Source organism: Sceloporus occidentalis, unplaced genomic scaffold (assembly GCF_023333645.1).
Source record: "Sceloporus occidentalis isolate IW3139 unplaced genomic scaffold, rSceOcc1.0.p SCAF_5, whole genome shotgun sequence".
In the NCBI taxonomy this organism is placed as follows: domain Eukaryota; kingdom Metazoa; phylum Chordata; class Lepidosauria; order Squamata; family Phrynosomatidae; genus Sceloporus; species Sceloporus occidentalis.
In genome coordinates, this window is record NW_028316985.1 from 52190066 (window position 1) to 52216398 (window position 26333).

Genomic DNA, 26333 nt, shown 5'->3' on the forward strand with positions numbered 1-26333 from the left:
AACAAACAGGATTTTAAAAAAAGAAATCAAGGATGTGCAGAGTGCTGAATTGCAGAAAGCATAATATTCTGCTAAAATATTCTAAGAGGACTTATAAATATTTAAGATTCTCAGTTAATAAAGTGAATGCTTTTGTTTTGATATTCAAACTATATTGCTATGAAAAAAAAGTGTTTAACTATTAAAAATACCCAATAATCAGTGCATCCTGGACCTACTGGAAGTACAGGCTGCAAAAGATTGTGCAGTCTCTTATTGGTAAATATTTTATAGAATATCTGGAGTCCCCCCCCCCCCCCACAGATTTTTGGAAAACATCTAGCTGTACAGGCTCAGAAACATACAAAAAATATCAAGAGTGTTTGTTGTTGTTCTTCAGTCTGGAAGCACTTCCCTCTGGGAATCAGGGTGAGCGTGGGAACTATGTGTTTCTTAAAATAAAGTACACATACACGAGCCAAATGTCAATATTTCCTTAACCGCTGTCATTTCACAGCTCTGCATATCTGAGACACTGCATGAGATACAAAACAACACACTGAATAAAGGAAAATAGTTTACTCTCTCCCCCATCTAGCTCACTGTGTGTCTTGCATATACAATTCTCACACCCACCAAAATATTAGACAAGTATAAGTAGGTCATTCTCTTCAAAGTTCATCTCTGCAGGTAAAGTTCAGAACTAACCTTGCTATCCTCTGTCTCCTTGGTTTTTCCTTGGAGTGCTTTGACTTCTTCAAAATCACAGGCAGATTTTAATGCAAACTGACAAGAAAGCATTGAGCTCTCTGCCCTAGGAAGCTCCAGAGACTTTGATGAATATTGCTGTGACCCACTCGTGCCAAGATTTGGTATCGGATGGGCAGTATGAACAGGCTTTGACCCTATAGGTGGATGCCTTAGCTTTGAGGCAACACCAAGGACAGGCATGACTTTTATAGATGTTTCCACTTTCTGCCAAAAAATGAGGAAAATTGCTTCTCTGACCTCAGCTGGGTAGACTTGAGCTTCAGCAGATTCCAGAATAAATGCTTTAAACAAAAGTTACAGTCATCTTTTGAAAATTTTAAAAACAATATAACGGATTTTCACGAAGAGGCAGCAAGTCTTTTCCTTCATCCCTGTTCTTTGCTCTCCAGCAGAAACAGTTCTGAGTGAGTCAGTGCTGTGTAAGACTAAACTCTTCTTGAGGCGTGAACTTTCCTTGAAGGTAACTGCCACAAAGCCGCCTGTCTAGGATTAAAGAGCTCATAAATTTGCTGTTTCGTCTTCTTACACCCTTAGATTGCTGTGCATTAGCAGAATGAAAGAGAGGAGATCAGAAGAAAGCAACATCCTCAATTGTACAGCACTGAATCTACACTGGAAACAGACCTTTTCCTGATTACATAAATACCCAACCCACATCTTTTAAAAAATCATTTTGGAAGGGTGGGGAGGAAGAGAGAATTAAATCTCAGTGATGGCCAAAGCAAGCAGCTGTTGGAAGTGTTTCTAGCCGGAAACAATCATAGCAATGAAGCCGTTTGTCCCATATCCAGCCATTTTTCATTGCTGACAGCCATAAACTACACTACTTCATTCCATGTTCTTCCCATGAAATCAGATTAAATTCACATGGACAAGTAACAGATACTGAATCTCTGTATTGATGTTTTATATGCCTTTGCCATGATAAATCCACACACACACACACACACACACACTGAAAAAGGTAACAGGAAGCAAAAGTATATGCATCATTATAGATGTTGCCCTGCTAAATTTCAAAAATATTTGATTTGGATTTTCTATGCAGCTTAACAACTGTTTTGACTAGATGCATAAGCATTCCAGAATGTGTGTGATATTTTGACATTTGCTCATCTAAAGTATATATAATTGTTTTATCGATAGAAGGTGTGGAAGAATTATTTATCAAGCAGGATGAGCAACATCATGACTGTAATCTTTTATTGTAAAATATGGTTGGAGCAATTCCACTGACTCAGTTCAAAATTCCCCTAGAACAACTAGCTTAGAGCTTTGAAACTACAAAACTAGAATTGAAAATAAATATGATTACAATTTACCAATGTTATGCTCATACAGAGATAGAGTGTTAAGCAGACCTCCAGTAATTGTGATGACTTGTATACACACCAGGTTAGAGATTTGACTAGGAATCTTGGAAGCTCTGGATTCAAGAACCATTTCTGGTATGGATTACTGTGATAATTTATTTCTATCACTATCTTTCAGTCTTAGTTCATCATGGGGAAAGCACTAGTCTACTATGGATGACTACAGGGAGATTATCATAAAGGTACTTGAGAAGCAGAAGCTCACCTACAGTAGACTAAGTGAAATTAATGGGACTTGCAGTCTTTATTTGTCATCCACTTGACCTTGAATTTTTAGTCCAAAACACACTGCAGAAATAATCTAGTTTGAGTCTGCTTTAACTGTCCTGGTTCAATGCTATGGAATTCTTGGAAATGTAGTTTTGTGAGACATTTAGCCTTCTCTGTCAGAAATCTCTGTTACCGCAATAAACTACAATTCCCAGGATTCCCTAGCACTGAGCCAGGGCAGTTAAAGCGGTCTCAAACTGGATAATTTCTGCAGTGTGTCTTGTACCATAGTGACCCTATGAATGAGTGACCTCTGAGACCTCCAGTCATCAACAGCCCTGCTCAGGTATTGTAAACTCAGTGTTATGGCTTCCTTTATTCAGTCAATCCACCTTTAATGTGGTCCTCTTTTAATCTTAACTTCCACTTTGCCAAGCATTATTGTCTTTTCCAGTGTGTCACATTATTTCATGATATGTCTGAAGTACAACAGGCTCAGTTTAGTCATCTAAGTGTCTAGTGAGCATTTGGAACTGATTCATTTCCCATTCATTTTTCTTTTTAGGGGCCAAACAGATGGCCCAGAAAAGCTGGCTTCCAGTGGCTTGGGGGTGTGGTGTTTTGATGCCTCACACCCCCAAGATGCTCAGAAGCCACCCAGTCATTCAGATGGGGGTGGCTTCAAGCCGCTCCAGGATGTGTGATGTTTTGATGCCGCATGCCCCAGAATGCCCCCTAGGCTTACAGCTGGGGTGCCTAAGGCAGCCCTTTACTGGCCCAAATAGGAGAGGATCTTTTCAGCTCCTATTTGGGCTGGTGTCAGGACAGATTGGTGCTGTGGTGTGTGGTTGTTATGGCACCAGGGTGAGCAGCTCTGGGGTGGCCCTCATCCACCCTAATAGTCAATGATATGTATAGAACTCTCCTCTGGCATCACATTTCAAATGTGTTGATTTTCTTCGTATCAGCTTTTTTAACTGCCCAGCCTTCACATCATTAGATAAAAATTAGGAATGGTTAACCTTAATTTGTCTTAGGTGCCACTGAATTCAGTGGATGTAATCTAGATAGCACTAACATTGGATTAACTTGACTGAAGCAAAAAAGAGCATAAACACATTGCCTGTAAATCTATTTTGTTTACACCACATAATATGTATTACTGCCAAGCCTTAGATGTGCAGGATCTTTAGTGTCTGGTCTAGTTTATACATATTACAGTTTTCCTCATGTATAAAGAGGCTTCTAGAGTGCAGCATCATAGAGTTGAGCTTCAATTTAGCATGCCTCCACAAAACCAACTATGGGTGTGGTGCCCTCTTCCCAGCTGCATAAGGAAACGATCAGCTGGCCAGGGCGTAAAAGTCTCTAGATTTGGCCTCTGACAAGGAAATTGTGGGAACTGGGCAGTTTTAATGTGAGAATTACTAATTGCAAAACAAGAATGAAGAAGTTGGTAGCCATCTGCAAAGCAGCTGGGTAGCTAGAACACAGGCAAGGATAAGGCAGCTGGAAGACATCTGTAAAGAAACTGGTCAAAAGGCAGGCCATAGATGGACAAACATAGCTTTTGCAGGAGCTCTTCAGAACTAAGGAAAGACTGGAACATAAAATGAGGAATCAGCAGAAAGCCAATCCAGATTTTTGAGTGTGCTCTTAAAAACACATTACATGGTTCAGGAAACTGCATAAGTTTAACCAGTTCCACCCACATTAATACGATGGCTAAAACATAGTAACATGCTTAGTGTCACCTGATCTTTGTGAAAATTTGGCCACCTTAATTTAATTTGCATGATTTGTCTCAAGTATTTCCTGAGCTGCACTAACTCCAGTTTGCAGAAATTAAGCAGATGCCATAGATTAAAATAACGATAGTGATCTAGAAAATGATTAGCAGTTTTCAAGAGGGTTCCTATGTTAGTCTACTGCAACAGAAACAAGTTTCAGCACTATAATATTAATGGACTTTTTCAGAACATGCAAAAGAGATGGGAGCACAGCACAATGTTCCTGTCAGTGTCGCACGATTTGGTGAAGATTTTCAGATGATGTCACGCAGAGTCGCAATAATCCTGCCATTATCCCATGAAGAAAAAGAAGTTTCCCATTGAAAATTTCCTAAATGTGCAAATCTTTTTATAAGTTTGATAGAAAGATTAAAAATTCAGTTAAAGAAAAAGTGAAACTGCCACATTACATCTACCCCTATTTTCAAACCCACAGTGTCTAGGTAAAACAAAACAAAACAAAACAAAACCTCTGTTGATATATAAAATATATGCATTTAAAATTTTCTGTTTAGGTGTGACTCAGATGCTTCACTACTATTCCAAAAGCAGGACATTCATAACTTGAGAGAAACTTCTACATAATTAAATAAGCTGTGGCACCATTTTGAGAGTAAATATTCATAGCATCTGGAAAGTATTCCATACTACCCTTCCGCTCTTGTGTAATCTGTACTCTTTATGCTTTTTCACCATTTAATCAAATTAGTAGCATGTACTATATTTGTAGAATGACAGTGTGGTGTAGTGGTTCCAGCACTGAACTACAACTTTGGAGATCAGGGGACCCTAGGCCATGGGAACCAACTGGGTGACCATGGATGACTCACTCACTCTCAAGCCCAGAAAACACCATGACAGGGTGATTTTAGGATTGCCATGTCAGAAATAACTTGAAGGCACACAACAAACTGTATTTGCACCTAAAAAATATATGTGTAGACTTTTTGATTGGTATAATGATGTCCCTTTTTTTCTGGAATACTGCAATTTTGATACTACAGTCTGGGTAGGATCTTTGTGTACATATTGACACTTTCCCACAACAGAGTCCATCAGGTCCCCATATGTTATACATGCTCACTGTGTGGATCGGGCCATTATAGGGAATTCCTGAGCTATGTGTACTTTTCATTCTTCATTTAATTTGCTCCACTCTGTTCAGTCAAGGAATGGTCGTGACTATGGGGCCATTTTGCTGTTTCCTGAACAAATATACCTTACTTTTTCTATCAAATGTTGATGGGCACAAAATGAGGTTAAAAAGCAGTTTCAGATTAAGTGTAAGCTCCTCTAGCTATCTCTACTACTTTCCAGCCACCTACTCATCATTATTATCATTTAAAAATAAATGAGCCTGGAGACAAATTTATTGATCATCTGCCAAGAAACTGGGAGGTGGCAATATAATGCTTTTATGATCTAGAAAGGGATTTTTCTCTCCAATAATATTGACTCTGAGCTCTTTGATGCTGATCAGTTTTTGTTACTGTGGGTTGGGTTCAGAGTTTCAAAAATCACAGCTATGCTGGCATTCATTTCTAGACTACAGTACAGAAAATTACTCCATAAGGTTCCTATTCATATTTAAAAGGGGGGCAGAAAGCAGAAACATCTGTTGTAGTCATGAACAGTCTTGGCCAACCTTAGCAGCAACAGTTGGATACTTTGAAGTCAATCAGCTTTGCTGTCACCAACAGATATTCTTACAATCACTGGAAATTCCTTACACAGAAGGATTGCAAGTCAAGTCATACAAAATTACATACAAAACAACAGGTGAGGGAAACCATTTGTGCTTATTGAAAAGGGGAAAGGATTGAGACAGTTCAACAGTCTAGTACAGATGCAGAATAGTTCAACTTACTTTAACAGTATGACCCTTGGAGACATGCAAGTATGATTTCATGGAGTTACAAATGGGTGAAAATCGAGAGGATAGGAATGAATTTTGAATTGAAGAAGATTTAGTACTAGGTCAAATGTTAATTGCTGGATTTATGTCTGTCTCTCTGTGGAAACTACCCCTGGGTATGTAGAGCAATAGAAAGTTTAACCCATGAGCCAGAATTTATATAGGTCCAGAATATTTATGTGTTTCTATATGCAGTGACAAAAAAGTAGACACTGCTACAAAATCACAAAAATGTATTTCTGCTGAACTCCATGCAAGCACAGAAGTACAAATGATCACACTGAAAACACATGCTAAAAATGATCCGTATGTTAAATGATAAGTTCTAAACAATAGAAAGAACATCTTAAAGGCAACACCATTCTATAAAGGTAAGGCAGTACTTTGTGTTTGAATGAATACTGCATCCACTACTGTACAGAACTGCTTTGGAAAGATCTGAGAACTGCCTGAATTGAAGCAGGATTGGTCTAAAGCAGACTATCACTAAACCTGAATGCATGTGTGGTGTATGTCCTTCATGTTGCCTGTTGACTCATGGCGACTCCATGATTTTCATAAATTATTAGCAGTTTAAATGTAGAGGGACTGAACGATACTGACAGTGTGTCATCAAAAATTGCTATGTGGCTTCCCAAGCATTACAATAAACAAAACATCAGCTATGGAGAGTGGAAAGACATGGGTGTAATCCCATTGTATCCCCCTTCACCATGTACAGATGTGAGAGCTGGATTGTGAAGAAAGTGGATAGAAAGAAAATCAACTTATTTGAGGTGTGCTGGAGAAGAGTACTGATAATACTTTGGATGTTCATGAAGTCAAATAAATGGGTCCTTGAGTAGACCAAGCCTGAACTCTCCCGGGAACCCCAAATGATTAAATTGAGCCTGTCATACTTTGGCCTCCTAACAAGAAGGCATGACTCACTAGAAAAGACCATAATGCTAGGAAAGGTAGGAGGTGGTAGGAAGAGAGGTAAGACCACACACCAGATGAATCAGCTCAGTTAGGGAAGTCATGGGCCAGAATCTACAAGATATAAGCAGAGCAATGGAGGACAGGGGGGATTGGAGATGTCTCATTCACAGGGTTGCCATGAGTTGAGGTTTACTTGAGGGCAGCTAACAACAACAACAACAAAACAACAACAACAAGAAGTTAACAGGCTTTGGGGCAATTTAACTGATAATGGGTGCTATCACAAAGGAGTCCATAGGAAGAAATAGGAACAATTCCAGTGGGACAGGTGAGGAATTAGCTAGTTTCTAGCTACGATGATAGAAATTTGAAGATTGTAGGAAAATTTCATTTGAGTGAGCAGAATTCCTATTTGGCAGTCTATGTTTTCATTCCCTTCTCCTGGGAATGAAACCAGGTCATGATCCCTAGTAATTTAGACTTTGGTGGAAAGTCAAGTTGTAACCTGACATCAATATGTCACCAGTGTCAGTTCTAGGCTGGGGTGCCACAGCAGTGAAGGGACTCCCCTGCAACTACACATAATGAATCACTCCTACTGGTGGGACACAGAGGAGGACCTCCCCAGCAGATCTCAGTACTTGAAGAGTAGTATAGAGAGAAAGGCATTCCTCCAGGTATGACATTTCAATCTATTTTTGGCTTTAAATGTATTCACCAACCTTTTGAATTAAGTTCAGATGTCTACTGGCACAACAACACAGCCACATCATAACAACAATATCATCAACAACAGCAACACATTCTGTTTCTAAATATTTATTTTTTTCTCAAGGACAACTATCAGTGAAAATTTCATCTAATTTTACCAAGAGGTCCCCAGCCTTTTTAGGGAAAAAAAATCATAAGAACTCAGCCCTGTACCCATTTCCTTGAAGTTTGACTGTTATAATTTTTCCCTGTATAATTATTATGCCGCTAATTTCCATTCATTTCTGATAAACTTTTTAAAAGCCATGGTTCTTTTGTTGATATCTAATGAGAGTCAAAGGGAGACATAAATAATTGGATTTCTGAATTGAGATTGGAGCTTACTATAATCAATCACTGTTGAACTGCATTGTTTCCCCAGTCTCTAAATCTAGGGTCTTGTGGCCATTGTATACCCTAATTCATAGTTCTCATCCAATTCCCACTAGTGCTTTGGGCCACAATCCTATACATTTATCAATAAAGATAGTTTGAAAACTGAACAGCTTTGCAATTGAAGCAGGAACTCTGCCTGTGTAAGTGTCTTTTTTCTATATGGCTATGTGGTTCTGGCTAGTGGACAGAGATCTCAAAGCAGTATTCTCAGAGAAGCATCCTCTGCACACTATGCTTGGTCAAAAAGCATGAAAGCGAATTCTTGCTTGTTTTTATCCCATGGATAGACAAAATGTAGCTTGTGTGATGCCTGCATCATCCTAGCTCTCTTTTGTAATTCCATAGATTTTTTTCTTAAATAGACATCACTGTTTGCTAGCAAAATGTGGCAGCAAATTATTAAGTGTACCATAGTAAATGAGGAAAAGAATGATATTAAATATCTTATTTACTATGGCCTGTTACAGACTGCCAAAATAAAGCTGCTTCGGGACTCTTTGGAGGTATGCTATTTAAATGATGCATGGGTCCTAAGAGTCCGGAGGTCACGCCAAAGCCATACTCCATTCCTAAGCACTGGAGTGCAGCTTTGGTGCAGCTTCCGGATTCTTAGGGTGCATGCATCATTTAAACAGCATACCTCCAAAGAGACCCGAAGCAGCTTTATTTTGGCAGTCTGTAACAGGCCTATATATACAATGGGACAGTCCATTTCAAAGTCAGTATCATTTTAAAGTAATGCTTGTTTTTATAGAAATATAAATTGAATAACAACAATCAATCAGTCATGAGAGGAGACTGTTAAATATGAACTGTATAATGGATATACAGTTGGCCCTCTATACCCACAGATTATTTCTCCATAGATTCATTCATCACAGCTTGAAAATATTCCAAAAAATATAAATTCCAAAAAAGGAAACCTTTATTTTGCCCTATAATGGACACAATTTTACAGTGCCATTGTATGTAATGGGACTTGAGCATCCATAGATTTTGGTATCCATGGGGGTCCTGGAACCAAACCCTGGCAGATACTAAGAGCCCCTTGTTCTTTCAATTTTATTTGTTAGTAATGAAATTGAACTATAAAAATAACATATAAATGGAAAAGTACTCTGTTTTATGGGGGGGGGGGAGGGTTAATTGTAAAGGTCCACTAAACTCCACATCTTCCCCTTGGCCTATGTCCATTAGGTGTATGGGCCTCAACAACTTATGCAGCTTGCAGTCCATGGCACTGCTGAAGTTATTCACTCTTGTTTTACTTTCTTAAGGAACTCTATGCTCTTTTATTACTTAACTCTGTTAAGATCACAATACCATCCAATTCATACTTTACTATTTGTCTGTCTTTGATCTTTATGCATTATAGATAGGAATTACAACTAATAGAAGTTTGAACTTAAGACTACTATTTATACCATTTGTATAGACTGGATGAAAAGTACAGATGATTCAATATATTTTTGTGAAAGTTTCATTCATCTCTGTCTCTTAGCAAGGTGAATTGCAGCTAGACCTGGTGTGTGTGTGTGTGACAGATGCTCTTAGGGTACCTCATTTTTTTTAGGATAGAGCTTTTGGGAAATGCATAAGACTTCCATAAAAGAGCTACTCTGAAAGATTACACCATTTGGTCCCCAAACCACTCATCAAAACTTGCTGTGGGGCAGGGGGCCTCTTTGTTGGCCTCTATGAAGGTAGATCAGCCAGACTGTCATTGTCATATGATGGGACAATCACTGAGGTTATTTAAGTTTTTCGCCCCTCATGGTGTGTATTCATTTCTGCAACTCACCCACCCTCCCACAGTGTAGTGTAAGCACTGCCGGTTGTCTCAGGGATGAGTAGTATTTTTCCCTCTTTAACTGTTTTATGTTTGTTGGGGGGGTTGCCTGTTGGGATTTGGATACCTGACTTGAGATGGTGCTGACAAATAGGTGTCCTTTGGCAGGTTGTGGGGGAGGGAGAGATATTAGGTTGGTGTACCCCTTGGTACCCCACTAAGGGGGACTAGAACTGCCTCCATGGGACACAAGACTGGGAGGTGTGAGAAAGAGACTGCCCTTATAAAGTCACAGGGTTCGGGGGGGAGCCCTCCAGGGTTTGGCCTTCCAAAGATGACCAGCCGATGTAGCAATCAGTCTCTTTGGACTGCATTTGGGATATCACCCAAGGATAGCTGGGGAGTTGTCCAAGGTTGATGTCTGGGCCTTGTTTAATCCAACTAATTGTGTCTGGTCTCGTTCTTTCTGGTTGGTCAACAAGGATAATGCCTTCATTTTTAGGAACAGTTCATCCATCACTGAAGTACCATGGAAACTACATTCATATGGTGGATCTGCAGCCATTTTAAGAAAACCTTGCACAAATTATATGATTTCTTTTCAGATCAGCATCATCCTTGCTGATCCAAAGTCAGACTCAGGCTGTGCCAGTCATATAATCCACATGTACCTTTTTAGAAACAGTATCAAGTGATATTAGAATTGAAACCTTTTCTTGCATTTAAACTGCCAATATCTGCCCCCTATTGTATGGTATTTACTTTTCAGATTTTATTTAAATATGTTCCCACCATCCTCTTTATATGAAATTAGAAAGTTCCTTGTAGCAACTAATTATTTGACATTCCAGTGGCATCTTCAAAGTTTATTTGTACACTGATACTTATGGAAGTTATTCTATAACAACTTAGAAGTTACTTTAAATTGCATCTTTTTTCTCCACTTCAGACACAAACATGTGGAAACCCCATCCAAAAGCCCTGTGGATTTCCACATCACCTAAAGAAAAGCTGACCAAGCAAATAAAGGGGGCCCACTCAAGTCAATTTCTAACAGTCAGAAGAGTTAAACCTTTGATTTACTTCCTTTTCTCCTGGCAATACAACAGAGAAAAAGATCAAAGAATTCCAAGGTTCTCCACCTAGTTGCTGCTCCTTAATTAGAAAGTAGTATTTAACCTATTTCTATATCCAAGAGAAAGGAAGGAAGATCCATATGCTCACCTCATCTTGTACCTTGCATCGTCTGTCAAACACATGTTAATATTTGTTTGAAGATTTTATTTTGGAACACATTTTTGGATGAAAGCAGAAACTATTTTTAGGATTTAACATACTACTTGGGACCCCATGAAAAGAAGTTTTTGCCTACAACGCTGGAGAGCCAGCATGTGAGAGGAACAATCAGGCCACTTCACCACCCCAGGACAGAGTTTGTAACATCTTGCTGCCTGCCTGCCTGTTTGCTTGCTATTGGACTCACCTGGAGGACTGTTGCCTGTGAGAAACTGCTCTCTGCAGAATCCAAGCTCTAAGCACCTAGTTCAGTGGTGACAAACCTATGGCATGCATGCCAGAGAGGGCACTCAGAGCCCTCTCTGTGGGCACACGTGCCATTGCGTTCACCAGAGTTCATTTCTAGAAAGCCAGAGGAGCGTGGCACTTTGCCATAAATAAGTGGGTTTTGGGTTGCAGTTTGGGCATTTGGTCTCTAAAAGGTTTGCCATCACTGACCTAGTCAATTAGTGTTTAAATAGCCTGGAAGGACCACCTACCCCTTGACAAGGGCATAAAAGCTAGATGCCTGTTAGGATTGTGGGGAGCCAGCACATGAGAGGAACCACCAGACCACTCCACTACCCCAAAACAGAGTTTGTAACATCTTACTCTCTGCCTGCCTTCTGTTGCTAGCCTCATCTGTAATATTGAAACAACTTGCCTATTAGCAGTTGAATATGTGCTATAAGGAGGGCACGGGAGGGAATGTAACCCAGGGAGCAGCTATTATAACATTAATGGGCAGGGGAGATATGGCATGGGGAGTCAGTGCTTTTCTTCTAGTAGAAGGGAGAGTCACAGGGTGTTGGTTTCTCCCAAGTTGTACCCCATTTCAAATAATCTAAATAGCCTTGTCAACAGGCCCCCTGGGCTGAAAAAGCTGCTGCTCAATGATCAGCGAATGGGAAAATATCTTTGACCCTGGATGAGCATTCTGACTTGGCTTGTATTATGGAGACCAGACTGGATGAAGCTGGGAAAGGGAGGGGGGGTAATCTCTCCCAGCTTTGTCCACCTGGGACAAGGCCGGGGGGGGGGGGAGGGCAGGCAAAGTTGCAATGGTCTATCAGGATTCCATCTCCCTTTCCAGGTGCCTTGTCCCACAGTCTACTGGGTATGACTGTGTCTATTTAAAGGTGGATGGCCAGAACAGATTAGGGTTTGTGTTGGTGTACTGCCTGAGCTGGCTGGTCTGTGCAGTGGCATTACAATCCCCCCAGCTTTTTGTCCTGGGGGACTTCAACATCCACACAGAGATTGCTCTGACAAGAGAAGCTCAGAATTTAATGTCTGCCATGACAACCATGGGGCTGTCCCAAGTAACATCTGGTGCCACCCATGTTGCAAGACATACTCTGGACCTGTTTTTTTGCTCTGTGCAAGATGATGGTGATCTGGGAGTGGAGGAACCCTATGTAGTTCCATTGCCATGGACTCTACTCCCTCCCATCTGTATAGTTAAGACACAAGTAAGTGGATATGAATAAATGCAACTAGATATACAGGGCAGTAAAATTCTGTAGGACATTCAAAATAGGTTGTCTCCTTCCTTTTCCCCTGAAACCCACATGCTAGTTCAGTTTTATTACTGGCTTTAAATCAATGCAGTCCTACTGAAGTTGAAACTGAAGTGAGTGTTCTGTAAGTGTTCCTGCTTAATCAACTTGTGAACTAACCTGTCTGGCTCCCATGTGTGTGCTTAAAATTCAGCTCTGATTTCTTCACAATTCACATCATGTGTTTTATCTTTTACAAATGAGTGATCAGAATAGCAGACAGCTGTGGAAGAGAACTTCTGATCCTGCCAATGTTGGCTTCCTCCTCCCTGTTGCTAGGTTTTCTATTTAGAATCAGAGATTTTACCTTGCAGATGTGCCCTACACTTCAGTAAACTTATTTATTTAATTGCTACAGCCTCATACACTACAACATGTAGTGAAGATAGCAAAAGTTATAAATGAGGAAGAATAGACTAACTAGGAGATGCTGTAGCATTTTGCTTTCCCCTGACTCTACAGGGAAGGGCAAGATTCTTCCTCTACCTCCTGCTGAGTTAATTGAATAAAAACTACTTTTGCACTTTGAACTCAGTCTGCAGCAGTCAAAGTCAGTTGAGGACAAAGGGGTAAAGTGGAAGATGGAAAGAGAAACTGGGATATTTTAAAAGCAGCTGAAAAAATGGGACAGCAGAGGATAAATTGAGGATGTCCCTACTAAATCAGGACAGTTGGAGGGTATGTAAGTAAAGTGGGAAACAAAGAGTAGCATTAGCCATCATCTTGTCTTCTGCTGCCTGTTGGTCTTTGCATCCCCACAATCTCCTTTTACATGTGTATATATAGATAGATAGTAATTTAAAAGCAAAAGCTATGCACATGTATTTTAAAAAATCATTTGTGCCATTTACTGTTAAAAAGGATCTACAGTCAACTATGAAAGCAGTATTTTGTTTGTTTTTTAAAAGCCAGTCCTTAATGGGAAGAATATAGGCCAGTTAAATTAACTGCATGTGTCTCTTGTAGTTGGTGTTTGGTTTGTTTGTTTGTTTTGTTTTTTAGAAAGCACACAGGTATAGAAGCTTTTATGTATGTCTACAGCTGCAAGTATGCAGGGGAGGGCAATTGGCTTTTGCATCTTGAAGTCTCCCCTCCCCCCGCCTGTCAAGTATTCTTAGATTTTGCTTGCCCTTGAATATTAATCCAATATTTAGAGGATATTTTTGTTCATCTTCCTGCAAAGTAATAAAAACTGGGTCTGCATGGGCCAGATTACTCCAGGAGAAACCTGGAATATTCTGGTCCCAGAGTTGCCTTGACAGCCCCCTTACCTAGGACCCTCTGTTGTGATGCTGAGCAGCTGTTCATATGTGAGTCCCGTTGAACTACCTGGTAAGTTGCTCACTCTGAGGTCACAATGAGGTGCCTGTCATTGATCATATGTTTGGGAGCCTTGCTCTGACCAATATATCCACCAATATAAAATAGGTATTCTAAAAAAATAGTACACTTAGCTGTACTTGATCTCCATGGTATTCAAGGGGAGAAATTTCAGTATGTATTTAACTTTGTAAAATGTCAACAATATTTTTCCCTAACCAAGTGGCCTGAACATGCAACTACCAATGGACTAAATCCCAATGGTTCAAAAGTTAGATTTGTAAATTCTGAAACTTGTCAAAACTTTTTAGGATCTTTACATTCTACTATAATCCTGTGAGGCATGATAATGATCATCTCACAAACTTTTCTTCCTCCCATGTGACATTTCACCTTTCACTTTTTATCTCTTTGCCTTTTGAAAAATTTAAAGAGACGCTTGCCCATGCAACCTTTCTGCCCTTTCAGAGTTGTCGCTTTCTAACTAGAGTCTGCTGTCATTTGTCCACCACCACAGTTCCAAGTACCTGTCAAATATACTGCAAAGTACATAAGATACTCATCTTGTGGCCTGACTGAATTATGTAGTTCAGTAAAGCTTATGAAAAGGCAACATTTAAAAAGAGAGATATGGAGCGAATGTTCTTAAGATGCCTATAAGCTTAGCCTATAATAAATATGGAAAACAACCATAGCAAACCAAGGTTTGAACCTCAGCACTATGTATAATCCACAATTACATCATCAGAGGGCCCTTCACATGAACATTCAATCATCCCCCCCCAAAAAAATCTTACTTTCCTCATCTCTCTCTATATATGTAGATCTATGCCTCATCCACATTACCTTTTAAACTGGATCGCAAATCGGTTTGAACTGGTTTAAATGACCATGGTTTGCACTTGAACCAAATCGCTGAAGTGATTCAGAGGGAGGACCATGCGCTACACCCATTTAGCCCACATCACTTTGACGCTGATTTTTTTCACATCTTTTTGGATAAATCGATTCTGTGCAAGTGTGAACCAGATGCAGATCGGAATTGATTTAAATTTGCCCTTTGGCTGGCTGGAGTGGGTCCATTTTTAATCAATTCATTTGTCATGTGAACCACAAGTGGGTTATTTTATTTATTTTGCAGCAAGAAAATGTGATTGGGGCACATGTAGTGTGAACCACTCTCTGCTTCACCGACTTCCCTGCAACCTTCCTGCGACCTCCTTACCAGCTTCCCCGGCCGCAGGGAAGTCAGGAACAGAGGAAGAAGGCCGCAGAGCGGGAAAGCCTGGGAAGGAGGTTGCCAAGTGGAAAGAGCCCACAGGGAAGCTGATGGAGGACTCAGAAGGCTGAGGAGAAGCCCAGGTAAGGAGAGACAAGGGAGACAGGAAGGCTGGTGTCCTGGTGGTGCAGTGGTTAAATGCCTGTACTGTAGCCACTCACTCAAAACCATAAAGTTGTGAGTTCAAGCTCAACTCAGGCTTGCATCCTTCTGAAGTCGTTAAAATGAGTACCCAGACTGTTGGGGTCAATTAGCTTACAGTTAGCCAAAAAATTCAGCCCAAAAAACACCCCTTTCACCCAGGGTCTTTTTGACACAGGTTAAATTGGTAAAAACCATGGTTCCCCTTTCCGAATCACCTCAGATTGTTGGGGGGCAATTAGCTTACAGTTGTAAACCACTTAGACACTGTTAGTTCAGTATGAAGCGGTATATAAATGAAGCTGTTTGTTTGTTTGTTTTGTTTGAATGTAGTAGAAACCATGGTGGTTTAAACCGGATCATATGGAATCATGATGCAGTGTAAACCACAGTGGGAACAAGGCCAAACTATGACTGCTATATAAAGAAATGACAAGGGTATCCTGGAAGTTTTATGGTGATGTAGTAGAAACTGGAAGGCCTATGGAGCATACACATAAAATTCCACAGACTTCAGTATGACAAAAACATGTTGAATCTTCTTGTTGAGGTGCAATTAATCTAATTAGTTTATGAAATGTAAAGGATTTAATAAAGCTATGTCCCCAGTACTATAAACATTTTAACTACGTCATTGTGGACTAAACACTACAGTGCAGTTCCAGTTATGCATTTGAGAAATTACTATTTTATACCTATCTATTTCAATGAACTGAAAATAGGCCTTTTTAACTGGTTCAGAAAGTGGATTAGTGATATGATCCCAGAGAGCCACTAAGCAAAACTATCAATTTTGTGGGCTTTTATTTGCTATCTAGCCAAGAAATTAAGACAACTCTTTCTGGAACTGGTCAAAGATTATATTATATTATATTAAAAGGTTTCATTCTATAAAAAGGTACAACACTTAATATAAAACCATAAATATCTATCCATGAAGAAGCAAGTCTTCATAGGCAGAGAGGTCAGAACTGATGTTTTGTACTCAAGTGCTTGCTAGTAAAAAATAAATAGTAAAAAAAATCTTAAGGGACAACTCTTCTATAGTACAATAAATACTTGTTTGAAAAACTAGTGAAATAAGATGTACAATAGTTCAACATGAAACATTACATAGTCAAATAATATAGATAACCTAATGAGTTTACAGCTACCATCACCCTCCATAGCTGTAGATTTTGCATACATGGATTCAACCATCCACAGCTTGAAAATATTCCTGATAATAATAATAATTCCAAAAAACAAAATTTGATTTGACATTTTACATAAGAGACACAATATTGTTATGCCATTGTATATAAAGGAACTTGAGCATTTACAGATGTTGGTATCTATGGTAGGTCCTGGGACCAAACTCCAGCAGATACCAAGGGCCAACTGTACATATTTCAATCAGATGGCATAGGTAAAGTATATTATTAAGCCAATATCACATGTTAAATTTTAAATCTGTAAGAATAAACACAGAAATTCAAAATACATATCAAATCACTTAGGTTGTTGGAAAAGTTACATTTTTGGGTTGGAACTTCCAGAACACTGGAGCCTGTTGGCCACTGGAGCCCCCACACAATATTAATACCATACATTTATTTATTTTATAATGGAACAGAAGTTTTTGATTCATATGAGACCTTTTTTTATGAGATCTATTTCAGCACTATTAGCATCTATCAACATGGAGCATCTAGGCTGCAGGGATCTTATGCAAGAATATTTTCTGACGGGCCAAGATCTTCCAAAAAAGTGGGAGAAATATATTACTGTTCAGACTGAACATTCTTCCAGTCAATGAAGTGCTTTGGAAGAAGAAAACAAGGACTGCATGATAATGATGATGATAACACTACACCTCCTTCTTTTACAGCAAAAGGGAGAGAGAATGATAAGAGTTGTAGTCTAACATGTCTAGCAAGCACCAAACGGTTGTATTGGTGCTTTCATGTGTTTCAGGTTTCCTTTGTTCTCCTTAAACAATTTTGATGTTGTGTTTGCTGTACTGTTTGTGTTCATCTAGACTTTTTAAATTGTTCAGAGTTCAGAGGCTAGGACACAGAGAAATAGATGCAAACTACAGGACAAGAGATTCCACCTCAACATTAAGAACCTCCTGACAGTAAGAACTGTTCAACAGTGGACCAAACTCTTCCATGATACCCAGCAGTGCAGCAAAATGTTTTCTCACATGCAGATCTCCTTAACTTCAAGCTATTGCCACCACCAACCAGCTAGAACTACCTTCTCCTCCCTCACTGTGAAGTGAGAGCATATCCATAAAAAAAGTGGGATCTTTCTACATGGAGGGAAGGCTATAACTGCCATGACAGGAATTTTTCGTGTACTGTTCTCTTGACCTTCAATAACTCTCAAGATAAACAGAACTACATTTAAGGAACCACAACTCTAGATTCAGGCACTATCATAGAACAAATACTAGATAGTTTTACAAAAGTGATGCTTATGCATCATGCTTTGGATTGTAGAGGACATGCTTCATTGACCACTCTGATGTTATTGCTTGCTCAGTTTAGGAAAAAAAATGTGATCATTCATGATATTAGACTGGCAGTGAAATAAAGTTGCAGTCGAATCCACCCAAAGTCCCTAAATATATAGATTTTAGACATATGTTGTAACAAGGCTACAGTTTATAAAGATTATTTGATTGGTGGTCCTTTTTCTTTCTTTCCTGGATCAATAATCAAACTCAGGAAATGTTTTCTTTCATTTTGAAAAGCAGGATAGTGGGAATGTAACAATTTCATTAATTATATGCATAGTAATAAATGGTTAAAATAAAGAAAAAAATAAGAGTTACCTGGCACTTTATAACTTGGAACATAAGACAATTTTTCTGAAACACTGAAGGCAACACCTCCTTACCTGATCAAATTAGGGATGTGAAATTATGCTTGAAGTATGTCACACACCTGATATCATGTAATATGCAGTTAAGTAAAGCTAACATGGAACCTTAGCTTTAAATGCAGTAAAACTACTTGAATAATTTCCACACAGATCGCTTAGACAAGTGCTTAGCACCACAAGTCCTATGGGCTTCATTTGGTCCCTTGTTCATCTTTCCAGCCACCCCATCACATTTGCCATTCTACCACTGAATTTCAATGGAACAGTGGCAAAATACATGTGTGCATGCGCACACACACACACACACAATTTTCCATTAAAGGGATGGGGAAGGCATCTTTACTCTTGGGCCCGCCCTGTTTAGAGCCAGAACTGTGTTTGTTAATTTTATAGGATATTAGTAGTGAATGTATGGCTTAATTGCAAATAGCTCCCAATAAACCTTTCATTCCCCCATGCAAAATTACAGTCTGGTCTATAGAAGAAGAGATAGAGAAGGAGTCACGAATGGAGAATTTTTTGAAAGTCTATAGAATATAATAATAATAATAATAAACAGTTTATTTATAGCCCGCTTTTCCTGAGAGATCAAATAGTTGCCAAGGTTTCTTAGATTTTCTTTTAAATCTGAAATCGTGGTACAACATCAGTTCATATAAAATTGCATTGCCTTTTAATTGCTAAAGAAAGATCTAAATGATAAAACTTCAATATGTGGAAGAACATGAGGAGGTAATTATCTTCAAAGATAGACAATGACTTTTCCTTTATATTAAATTTTATCCATTTAACAGAGTGGGATACACGCACTTAACACTGGCCAAAGGCCTGCTTTTCCAATTCATCACTTTGCTTTACCCATTTGCTCCCTTTGTTCCCAGCCACTGTTCCATTACTACAATAAGGCAGGGGCTCTGGACAAACACTGCAGACTGACTTAACCACATATCTGCCCTGGAGTTTGTTGACTATGGACCTTACAGCATTTCTTGGCACAGTGAGGCATAATCATTTTCAATTTCCTCTCTTTGATTTATTCCTTGTCCTCAGGAGACATGTACATTAACTACTATCTAGCACACACTTATCTTTCTTTATACTAGGACTGGGACTACAATTCCAGTGTCTCTGGCCAATTTGTAATAACTGGCTGAAGCAAACTTCCTCAAAAGAGATGAGGGTACACCCCCACACACACACACACACACATCTAATATGTCTGCATAGCTCTATGATTTTTAAATATAAAAATAAATTCTGCTTCCTGATTTTATTTTATTTTGTTTTATTTTAAAAAATAAAACCCTAACAAATTTGTAGTAGATGACAAAACTAAAGCCATTCCTTCTCGAATTTGGAAAACAAAATGATGAACAAACCAAGAAAAAACCCCAACAACACAATGAGGTTATCGTCAGCTGAAAAAACCTTCACTTTTTTCACAGAAGGTCCCAAGATTAATCATTGGCATCATGGGCAAAATGATAAAGAGATGGATGATGTGAAAGACTTCTGCAAGAAATCTAAAGGGACACTGCCAGACAACATGGGGAATTCTGGGCTAATTGGACCAGTGATTTGTTGTAGGCTACAGTCTCTCTCTTTGTGTAAACATACACTTCAGGAAATAATCCTGCGTATTATCTGCTTTGACTCCACTTTTAAGAATTAATTATATTTCTACATCTGCACTAACTTAAGGTACTGTACATATGATTGCATTGTGAACATGAAGGAAGAACCCTTACTAAAATCCAGAATATTCAACTCAAACGGCATGCTGCTTTTCCTGAGTAGTTCTAAACTTGAGTACAGGGTGGCTTTTGTTTTTCACAAACTGCAAGTACACTAGTGTGGTGATATAAATGCTTGAACACAGGGGTAGAAATGATGCTGCCATCCAGATTCTGTTGGATTACAATTCCCAGAAGCTCAAAACAGATTGGGGAACAGTAATGATTGCTGGAAGCCCTGTCCACCAATATTTGGAAGTCCACACAATACCCACTTCTGCTTTCATCCTTTAACTGCAAGTGTGGTCTTGTCTAGACCTGTACTCTTTCCCTTGTGCTTGCAGTTTTTAAAGTTCAATTTGCTTCTACAGTGCACCCTTGCTTTACGTGGGGGATCCCCCACGTAAAGCAAATACCGCCTATGCTTGAGCCCCATTTAAATGAATGGGGCCTGTGCATGCGGCGGCGCGGTGGCACATGTGCACCATGGGCACGCATCCCGTTAATCCCTATGGGACATGTTACCCCTTCTCCCTGCACGGCTTTCAGCGTATGCTGAAAGCCACGTAAAGTGTGCCCTTGTATGATGCAGGCACACTGTATTATCCTATTTTGGCAATCCAAAGTCTAGAGATTGAGAGTGATGTGATTATCCCTCTTCTTTGAACAGAACAATGTAAGAGAGTTCACTTGTGGCTTGACTCTTAGAATTTTTATGCTAAGCCATAGAATTCTCCCTCCAGAACCAATACAAGGACAGTGATGAGGACAAGTACTGATGCTACAGAATCAGTGCAGTGAAAAATTCATAATAGTAAGATGTAAGGGCATTCCTCACATATAGTACTTACTGACTTACTGAAAAAGTGTATTGTTGTTGTATACCTTCAAGTTGTTTCCAAGCTATGGCAACCTTAAAGCCACACTAACATGGGATTTTCTTGAGAAGATATGTTCAGAGGGGATTGTCTTTGCCTTCCTCTGAGGCTGAAAGAGTGGAAGTTGCCCAGCAGGAATTCAAATCCTGGTCCCCAGAGTGGTAGCCCAACACTCAAACCATTACACCATGCTGATTCTCATTGAAAAGGTACTTGGAACTTTTAATTGTTTTCAGTTAAGTAGTGGCAATGGAAAAATACCATGATAGTAAGTATATGTGCCTCACACTTCTTCCATCCCACCTGTTATAGCTCATTGATCGCAGATCAAGCCATCAAAGCCTCTCTGGAAAAAAAAAAGAATCTGTATTTTTTGCTTTCTCATAGCTGACATTAGGAAACCCACCTGCTTAAAGGATGATAGCTAGGAACACTTACCAACATCTGCTGCAGCTCTGACCAGATTATAAACGTAAGAACAGTCTTGTCTTGAACTGATATTTCAAAGGGAAGTAAATATTTAGTGCTGACCTAGCTGTTATACTGAGAGAGAGAAATCAGAACATTAAAGCTAATTGTCATTTTGCTGTGAAGCAATAAAAATGAGTAACTAGAATTAGAAATTAATCATTCATAATACTGAAGGAGACTTTCAAATGAACCAGGTTGTTTTTAACAATCAAGAGATAAAATAGCTGGACCTTCTCGAAACTGTAATATGTCTTTAATATTTTCAACTCACTTTAGAATCTGGTTTCAATAGATTCTCAGTTCTGGTTGATTACCAATTGCATATTATTATAACAACGAAAGTAAAAAAAGCCAGCAAAAATATCTGGCAACTCTGTGCTGAAATGGAACATAAGGAACCCAAATCAAGACAGAAGAAATAGTCCAACCCAGGTCTGTTACTTTTGAAAATAAACTGGATATGCCAGTCACTGTACAGGAGAAAAAAACTTGTGGAGTTACTATAAAACAGAATCAATCACTTATATCGATAATGTGCAAATATGGAAAATAAGAGCAGTAAGAGAACAAGAAAAACACAATGGCGGGATACAAACTTCCGCTTTGCGGCACTTCCCCGCCGCCGCCGTTTGCTCCGCGCAGGAGCTGCAGCAGCCAAACCGCGCGGAGCAAAAAAGAAGCTCCAAAATGGAGCTTCTTTCGGAGTCGCGTTTGCGACGTAGCAAGGCGCCAGGGGCGCACTCACTATGTCACAAAGGACGCGACGCGTACGGAAGCTCAGCGTCCGATACGTCAAAATGGCTGCGCCCGTATGAACAGGGCGCCGCCATCTTGTACGTATTCAATACGTATTAGGGTTAGGGGGGTGCTGAAGCACCGCCCCTTCCTAACCCTAGTACGTATTGATGACGTACTATTTGGCGGTTTGTATCCCGCCAATGTTATATTTAGTAAAAACTGTTTTTGAGGAATGGATTTGGAATTCTTTGTGATATTCCCTCCCAAAGAAATACGTAGGCAGGGTCAGCAGCTGAGTACAAGTCTCCTACATGGAGCCATGCTGTACCAAGACCAAACTAGACATATCTGTACGATCCCCAAACCTTAACGCATTAAAGAAATAAACACATTGTGTTCAAGTAGTATACAACAATGTGAATATGAACTGACTCTGATAATAAAATTTTACTTTCAGAGCAGAAAAGGATGATCAGAAGTAGAGACAGGTGAGGTTTTTTCCACTTTGCCTTTGAATGATCTATATTTGCAAAATTAGATTGCTGTAGAAAGTGAAACTGATATGTGAAGTCGAAGGCTTTCATGGCCGGCATCCATGATTTTTGTGGGTTTTTCGGGCTATGTGGCCATGTTCTAGAAGATTTTCTTCCTGACGTTTCACCAGCATCAAAATAAGGGCTCAGCAAATGCAAATGGGAAACCATTCAGAGTCAGGGGCTTTCCCAGCAGATAATGATCATCAATTAGCAGACATAAATCCTCTTCTGCATTAGCCTCCCAGCCTGAGGCCTGCCATCAGTACAGAACAATACACATGCAAATCACTCCTGCATTCCCTGGCTCACACAGTACATATAGATCCACTTTGTCCAGGCAAGCATTCTTTGAAGATGCCAGCCACAGATGCTGGCGAAGCGTCAGGAAGAAAATCTTCTAGAACATGGCCACTTAGCCTGAAAAACCCACAAAAAACCATGATACTGTACTGACAAATTGGCCAGTTCCTAATGCTACCCTAAGATGGCCTTATGTGCTCTACACAATCTATTAGTCAGGACTTAAATCCTGTATGTGGTGGAAATCATGAATGTGTCTGCCCTTCTGCATTCATCAAAAACAAAACAAAAAATCTTTGGCCCGTTACAGACGGGCTAAAAAGTACGCGCGGAGCGCATACTAGGGTTAAAACAGGGCGGTGCTTCTGCACTGCCCTAACCCTAGTGCGCGCTCCGCGCGCACAAAATGGTAGCGGCCATTCCACACGGCCGCCGCCATCAATACGTGACGACCGCGCCGCCTCCAAACGAGGCGGCGCGGTTGTGACATATTGGGGGCACGGCAGGGCGCCTAGGGCGCCCTTTCCGCGACCCCGGAAGGAGCTCCGTTTCAGAGCTCCTTCCTGGTTTGGTCTGCTGGGCGCAGCCTTCAGACGGCTGCGCCCAGCGGACCAAAAGAGAAAGGGGCCAAACGGCCCCTTTCTCCTTCTCCCTGCCGCCGCAGGGTATCCTTGGGGCTTGAAGCCCCAAGGACACCCCTTTCCAGGCTGCGGGGAAGTGGCCTTTTGCCACTTCCCCGCAGCCCGGAAAGCGGCGGATCGGGGCCTCAGCGGCTGCCGCTCTGAATGCTGAGGCCCCGATCCGGCGGGGAAAGGGGCACCTATAGGCCGCCCCAAAGGGGCGGTCTGTAATGCGCCTATATTCCCATTTTCTCTTGGAAAGAGCACAGCCAGTATCCTTTTGGATACAACACAGCAGTAAACCAAGAGGGTGGACAACTGTTTTAACCCCATTTTTACCCCCATTGCCATTTTCATTACATTTTTTGCCTTCTCTGGTCCATTTTAGCCCAGGAAAAGACTTTTCCAACAGGAAATGATCCAGAAGCCAATTTCCAGAGTATTTTCTGTTTTTGGGGGGGGGGGGAACTTTCTTCTAGGCCTAAAATGGTCCAGTGGGGCTTCACATGCCCTTTGGATGATCTTAGGAAGAATTTGAAAGCATTTTGGGAAGAACAGGTTTCTCAAAGAAAAAACTGGGGGCTCAGATGACCAAAATGGCCCAGGGGAGGTCACATTTTCTCCTCTCCTCACCAAGAGCAAACATGGCCAGGAGGACTTAGTACCATGAGTAAGGATTATATCCAAAGCACCCATATCCCAAAGGCTACATCTCTATGAAATTGCCCATCTTGCACTGATTTATGAATACATGTACCGATGATCAAGTACACATTATTTCCAAAGGAATAACATCCCTTAAAGCACTGGCATCACTAGGCTTAACATCCATTCAGTACAGTAAGTCATACTATACTATACTCATACCCCATTGACCTCCTCCCACACCATACAGAATCTTTAGTAATATTTTTTGTACTAATGTGACTCATAAATCGTAATCCCCATATATCTCTGAATGTAATGGCACCAGCTGTGATATAAACAACTATGAAAATTAAAATTATACTTTTAAATTACAATATCATACCTACAGCCTAAATGTATTTACATGAATATTGTTTTATGTACTTAAAATGAAAATTTGGAATTTACCCCCAATAAAGTTTGTCTTATAGTAGTGATGTGTGCCAGTTTTCAATATCAAATAAAGCTTTGTATTGGTCTAGAACTGCAGCTAGTTCTAGCTTAGAACATTTGGCACAGTTAGCATGGCACCAAAATTGTGCTGTAGCACTTTATAGGGTGAATGTGAATGCCTTCTTTTTAGTTATCCATGCTTTTGACAATAATTTCTCCATAAACTCCTCCTGAAGTGGATTCCAGAAGTCCTTCAGAAAAGAAGAGATGGCGATGGAGATGGCAATGGCAATTGTCCTAAGGAATATTTTTATTCAGCAGCTATATCTGTCTCCTAGCTCTATGAGAGAAGTTACCCTAAAGGTATCCAACTTTTGGATACTTTCAGCTTTCAAAGTAAAGAATACTTTGATGATGAGCAGGATGAAAAGCAGGATGATTGTTTAGAAGTAGCTTTAGCACAGAAGTATTAATGATGTTTAGCTTAAATTAAATTAATCCATTTCACAAATATTATCAATAGTAAAGAGGATTATTAAATTATCCAGAGTTTCCTAGAATGGTGCTTATATTAACTATTTACAATGAAATCACTGTTTCTTAACAGTTTCTGGTTGGAAAAGCAGATCCATCTAATATACAATTGTAGGATATGGTAAGAATGGGAATGAATGCAACTGTTAAAATCTTAATTGTCTTCAAGCCAAATATCAATATTTATTTCAATGCTGAAATCATTGCCTATATATTTTCTTCTTTTTATGAAAGATTTATATGATCTGAAGAGAAAACAAAAAATCCCTCATCTTTCTATACATCACACCTTAGCAATCGCAACCTTATATATTTATATTACTTGGACAGCTTTCCTTACAATAATTTTTTTAAAGATCCTTCAGTATAACCAAAAAGGGGCAAGTATTCAATATTGAATAAATACTTTTTGTTTAATCATGAAATAGATACTTTTAGACAGCTGCAGTGAAGGCAAAAAAAAATTGCCTACTAGAAGTATATGACTGTTACATTGTTACAGACTCTGATTTATGTTTCCATGCCTTTTGAGAAATGTTCCTGTTTTCTTAGCAGCCAAAGTGCATGCAAGCAGCTGGTCACATTGTACCAAGTGACCATAATGCATGACTTAAAGGAAGAATGTGGTATATTATTAAATTGGTATGAGTGGGCATTTCAGTTGGATTGTTTTTTTTGCAAATAGTTTATTTATTACATATCTGTTTCATGTAATAATTATTTATTTTTAACTAGAAAAACATTTGCTGCAACATAATACCAAAGTAATCTACAAAGCTCACCAACAAACCAAAATTAAAAGTGATTTGTAATAACTTGCGAAATGTTATAACTAACTTTTTCTAACTGTTTTTGGAATAGAGTAAAAAAAATACAACCCAGCTTTTCTTAGAATGATCTCAGAGTTCAAGAGTAAGTTAGTTTCACATAGGTTTTCACAATACTTAACAAGGCTACACCTGTTGTAGTTTTGCTCACTTTGCATTCTACACAATTTATGCAGAAATTGTTCCCCAAAATGTTAATAATGTTGTCACTACTGGCAGAAAAATATTTCTCCATCTCATAGGTAAGAAGAACAAATGAACGAACAAACAAAAAGTG

At 39.5% G+C, this 26333-nt stretch overlaps 1 protein-coding gene across 7 annotated transcripts in view; it reads right to left on the reverse strand.

Moving 5' to 3' along the window:
- NAV3 (neuron navigator 3) overlaps positions 1-26333 on the reverse strand; it is a 445847-nt gene that overhangs the window by 294303 nt on the left and 125211 nt on the right. For 4 of the 7 annotated variants that reach the window (XM_089524057.1, XM_089524056.1, XM_089524055.1 and 1 more), the window contains exon 1: positions 688-930. The exons of the other annotated variants lie outside the window; for them this stretch is intronic. In XM_089524057.1, coding sequence (XP_089380183.1) covers positions 688-930 — 243 coding nt within the window. Of the gene's footprint in view, positions 1-687; positions 931-26333 lie in introns of those variants that run through there. 7 annotated transcript variants of the gene reach the window in all.